This window comes from Octopus bimaculoides, chromosome 20 (assembly GCF_046866305.1).
Source record: "Octopus bimaculoides isolate indiv1 chromosome 20, ASM4686630v1, whole genome shotgun sequence".
In the NCBI taxonomy this organism is placed as follows: domain Eukaryota; kingdom Metazoa; phylum Mollusca; class Cephalopoda; order Octopoda; family Octopodidae; genus Octopus; species Octopus bimaculoides.
In genome coordinates, this window is record NC_142947.1 from 24,369,510 (window position 1) to 24,375,509 (window position 6,000).

Below are 6,000 nucleotides of genomic sequence, written 5' to 3' on the forward strand. Positions count from 1 at the left end.
CTGGTACAGAACTGATGAGTTCTTCCCTTCCTTAAGTTCCCTCCAATGTTTGTTTGCCCGCTCCCCTATGCTCCTTGCTATTTCGCCTACATATGTCATTGTCTTATTTCTGCATCGTCCCTCTGTACATCTTATACTATAGACCACATTTCTGGTTTTGCAGTTCGTTTGTGGGCTAAATCTACATACGATACAGTTCCTATCAGTGCAGGGGGTTCTACTGAAAGGGTATGTTCTACTGATAAGGGATTTAATAGGGTTGCCTGGCCTTTCAACAACCTTAATTCTTAGCTTAAGTTTGTCTAGGGCCCTTCTAAAGCGGTACGCCAGTTCACCTCTAGGGGTGGTGTCGACGAACATGACGCTCTGGTACTTGTGGCTATCGTACCATGAGCTTGCCTTCCCTATTTTCTTCTTAGTCCTTTCTATGGTGTTCCATGATTTGCTCCTATAGAGTGGGCAAATCCCATTCCTATCGTTGCGTTTGATTGTTTCAAACTTCTTCATAGCTCCTTTGTATACCCTGATCCTTTCTTTATGGCTGTAACCTGAGAACTGCATGCGGTGGACGAAATGTTGTATATGTCTCTTTAATTCTGTAGGGTCGCACATGCAGGAGACATTTCGCATTACTCTGACGAGGTCTGCCATCAATATGTTGAATTTGGCATTGTCCGCAATAGCCGAGTTCCGGTGGATCAGGTATTTGGAGGCCATAGGTTTTGTATAGTGTGAATGGAGGATTCTGGTTTTATTGTTCTTAGTTTCTAGCCAGAGTTCAGTATCTAATACAGGTAATCTATGGTTAGGGTGTTTAGTAGGGTAGTCTATTGTAACTTTAATACTCTGGTGGATGGAGTTAGCTATTTGCTGGATGCTCTCCATAGTCTTAGTTTCTAATTCTATTTCAGGGGTGCTCTCTTGTGGGGGTGTCTTTACCACTAAGTTGATATCATCGACATATCGAGAGTACACATTCACGAGTATGGAGTTCTGTATCAGGCGTTCCTTAAGCCTTCTGTCCCACCATACCATGAAGAGATTGGCCACATCACCGGCGATACTAACACCGATGGCTGCCCCCTCGTCCTGGGCGTATAATTTGTTGTTAAATTTAAAGGTGTGGCCTTTTAGGGTGACCTTTATACTAGCTCCTAGTGCATGTGCGATCATTCCACCAAGTAAAGAAAACACCCTACTAAACACCCTAACCATAGATTACCTGTATTAGATACTGAACTCTGGCTAGAAACTAAGAACAATAAAACCAGAATCCTCCATTCACACTATACAAAACCTATGGCCTCCAAATACCTGATCCACCGGAACTCGGCTATTGCGGACAATGCCAAATTCAACATATTGATGGCAGACCTCGTCAGAGTAATGCGAAATGTCTCCTGCATGTGCGACCCTACAGAATTAAAGAGACATATACAACATTTCGTCCACCGCATGCAGTTCTCAGGTTACAGCCATAAAGAAAGGATCAGGGTATACAAAGGAGCTATGAAGAAGTTTGAAACAATCAAACGCAACGATAGGAATGGGATTTGCCCACTCTATAGGAGCAAACCATGGAACACCATAGAAAGGACTAAGAAGAAAATAGGGGAGGCAAGCTCATGGTACGATAGCCACAAGTACCAGAGCGTCATGTTCGTCGATACCACCCCTAGAGGCGAACTGGCGTACCGCTTTAGAAGGGCCCTAGACAAACTTAAGCTAAGTATTAAGGTTGTTGAAAGGCCAGGCAACCCTATTAAATCCCTTATCAGTAGAACATACCCTTTCAGTAGAACCCCCTGCACTGATAGGAACTGTATCGTATGTAGATTTAGCCCACAAACGAACTGCAAAACCAGAAATGTGGTCTATAGTATAAGATGTACAGAGGAACGATGCAGAAATAAGACAATGACATATGTAGGCGAAACAGCAAGGAGCATAGGGGAGCGGGCAAACAAACATTGGAGGGAACTTAAGGATGGGAAGAACTCATCAGTTCTGTACCAGCACGCTGAGCAAGAACATAGAGGCTCAATCAACAACATAGAAATTAAAATCTTATCTACACATAGCAGTGATGCAGCACTTAGACAAATTACTGAAGCTACACACATAATAGAAGAGAAACCTAGCCTGAATAGGAAACTAGAATGGAACACTAACACACACCACTAACAAGCCACAAACCACAAACCACAGCATGTGACAACATGTTACCCATAAACCAATAATAATATGAACAAAGTATAATACAATACATAGATAAACAAATGGAATTAAATACTACATACGTTAACAAAATTTAATTAAACACAAAAAAAACACACACACACATGAACAAATAAATAAATAAAAACAAATACAAACGAACACGTATTAACAGAGAATATAGGTGATACAGACACTCCCCATACACACATGCACTTACAAAAGACACAGACACATTGAAGGACACGCATGGGTAGACACATACAATAAGAATACAAAATACAAAATGGCTGATAGTTAGCAAGGTGAGACACACATAAGAAAGAAGGAAACAAAGGACCACTGATGAGGTCACAGAAGTGTGACGAAAGAACTCTGGCCGAAATAAGATTAAGATTAATGTAATATAAAGCTGAAGCAAATTAACACCAAATATACAGTGCGTGTGTTTTTATTGGCTAAACTGGCAATATGACCGTCCCCAAGTACAACAATATATATATATATATATATATCCTGATTATCACCTTTTTCTTAATATATATATATATATATATATATATATATATATATATATACATAAACATATACATACGTACACACCCGGGCACGCACGCATGCATATACATAAATTGAAAAATCTACGAACTGGTAATCATTTAAAAGGTAGTAATATTACATAAAGGGAAAATTATAGGACTGAATAGGAAATGAGTAAGTGGGAAATAGATAGATGGATAGACAGGGTGAAAGAAAGAGAGAGAGAGAGAGAGAGAGAGAGAGAGAGAGAGAGAGAGAGAGAGAGAGAGAGAGAGAGAGAGAGGGAGAATAAGATAATGGAAAAAAAAGGAGAGCAAGTGAAAAGGTGCGAGAATGAGCGTTAAGGAAAAGAGGTAAAGGTGAAAGATGAAATGAATGAGGTAGAGGGAGAAGGCGACGAAAGCAAGATCGAAGTCATGAATGTGTGTGAAAGGGATTGCTAGATTTAGTGGTTACAAAAGGGAAGGTGTACTGGAGTGCGTGAGAGATAGGAAGAGCTATTGATATAAAAGATGGCGATTACTACAGAAACAACCTTTACTTGTAAACAACTGTTATAAATATCACACGCAAAAAAAAAATAAAGAATAATAATAAAAGAAAAATAAATCCCAAAGCAGCCAGCTTTACTTCTACATTCTTTAATAAATAGCAGTAAAACTACATTAACAACTTCGATGCAATTCATAGAATTAATGTAGGCCTTTGACTGTAAGATAGGTCTTTCTCAGGCAATTTGACCGAGAACATTTAAGGTGTTTTTTTAATAATAAGACGTTTTGTTATTCTGTATTTATTTCACAAAAAGTTATGATTGACAACAGGTTTAAGGAAACTAATGTTAATAAAAAGAAAAAAATTTAAGTGTCTCAAAAGAAAATATGATCTCACACAATGTATTGGTAGGTGGTGAGAATCTACCTTCCCGAAGCGTCAAAATATAAGCTATAAACCGTCAATTATTGATATTAAATAATAAAGTAGCAATAACAAAACAACATAAAAAGACAATTGTCACTGTCACAGTGGTTGTATTGGTTATGGTTGTTGGTAGTGATATTAATAATCTAAGTCGCTTTTGCCATGAACACACATTTTTATCACAAACTGGAAGCGCATCTAAACACATCATCATCGTCGTCGTCGTCAGTCTCTCTCTTGTGAGGCCGAGTACATGAGTACGTTTGAAGCAGAAGCTGGTGCATCTTCATCACTCCAACAAAACCATTTCTTCTGGCAGATTTCTCTCCATGCGAGGCCGTGGCTGGTGTTCATCAGTCATGAAAGATGCTATCGACATGGTGGAGGAGACGACATCTGTTAAGAACTATCCAGAAGCAAAACTCAATCAGAGTTTTCCACCACCACCACCACCACCACCACCACCACCACCACCATCGCCACCGCCACCACCATCAACAACAATAACACCAACAGATTATAAAATTTGCTGTCTGTCAAATACAACGATGTAATTATTCAACATTTACCTGCAGAAAACCCCAAAAAAAATTAAACGAAGATACAAGAAAAAAAAATAATACAAAGTACTGCAACAGTAGAAAGATGAACTTTACCAAAAACTGACCTCTTTGAATTGCTTGAGGTGTCATTGACCAAATAGCTTAGACCAATTATTGAGAACTTGTCCTTCACATGTGAGACGTCAAGACTGTCTTTAGTGCGAAGGTCGTCCTTGATGCCGTTACAATCGCCGCATAGACCGCGCATGCGTCCCTGATACTTTTGTGGAATTTGGACCTCGGCTAAATCGTCCCCGTTGAAACTCACTTGGATGCCGCAATCGGTGGTCATTTGCATTGAATTAGAACTTTTGAATATACGAAGCTTACCACCAAGTATAGTGGCGGGTAGAAATTTCTCTTCATTGTTGATCTGCAATATCAATACAAGAATAGAACATCGCAATTACAATAAAACCTCCTGAATAGGAAACTAGAATGGAACACTAACACACACTCCTAACAAACCACAAACCACAACATGTGACAACATGTTACCCATAAACCAATAATAATATGAATAAAATATAATACAATACATAGATAAACAAATGAAATTAAATACTACATACGTTAACAAAATTTAATTAAACACAAAAAAACAAAAACAAAAAGAAACAGTAGATAAAAAAACCCCCAAAAACACACACACATGAACAAATAAATAAATAAAAAAAATACAAACGAACACGTATTAACAGAGAATATAGATGATACAGACACTCCCCATACACACACATGCACTTACAAAAGACACAGACACATTGAAAGACACGCATGCGTAGACACATACAATAGGAATACAGAATACAAAATGGCTGATAGTTGGCAAGGTGAGACACACATAAGAAAGAAGGAAACAAAGGACCACTGATGAGGTCACAGAAGTGTGACGAAAGAACTCTGGCCGAAATAAGATTAAGATTAATGTAATATAAAGCTGAAGCAAATTAATACCAAATATACAGTGCGTGTGTTTTTATTGGCTAAACTGGCAATATGACCATCCCCAAGTACAACAACATCTGTTTCAACACACGATTTCACATCAAAAATCTTGCAAAACAAATATATACACACACACACACACACACACACACACACACACACACACACACACATATATATATATATATATATATATATATATATATATATATATATATATAGTTATTTAGAAGATAAGCAACAAAAATTCAATAGGTTATAGCAGTACGTACGTTTCGTACAAGCTCCATTTATTCATGTCGTGAGAACACCACAGAATGTACAATGAAAATGTACTCCTCAGCTGCATAATGGAATTTCAGAGTACATTTTCATTGTACATTGTGTGGTGTTCTCACTACATGAATAAATGGAGCTTGTACGAAACGTACGTACTGCTATAACCCATTGAATCTTTGTTGCTTATCTTCTAATTTTATTCAACAAATCTCTTGATTTTGATTTTGGTTTTTATCCTACCAAATTCTGGTGCCTCAAACATTTTAAGTACCACATTTAATCTTTTGATTAAACCTATATTATATATATATATATATATATATATATATATATATATATATATATATATAGAGAGAGAGAGAGAGAGAGAGAGAGAGAGAGAGAGCAGGAGAAAGTTTTCGGAAAAATTTCGAAAGTTCCGGAAAGATTATGAGAAAATACGTAGGGGAAAAACTTGGGAAATTAAAAAAAAATATTTTCGAGGCTATATTTT

General features: G+C 37.5%; 1 protein-coding gene across 1 annotated transcript in view; it reads right to left on the reverse strand.

Moving 5' to 3' along the window:
• Positions 1-6,000, reverse strand: part of LOC128250356 (zonadhesin-like) — a 153,523-nt gene that overhangs the window by 49,465 nt on the left and 98,058 nt on the right. The window contains exon 9 of the mRNA XM_089338233.1: positions 4,346-4,653. Within this exon, the coding sequence (XP_089194359.1) occupies positions 4,346-4,653 (308 nt within the window). The remainder of the gene's footprint in view (positions 1-4,345; positions 4,654-6,000) is intronic.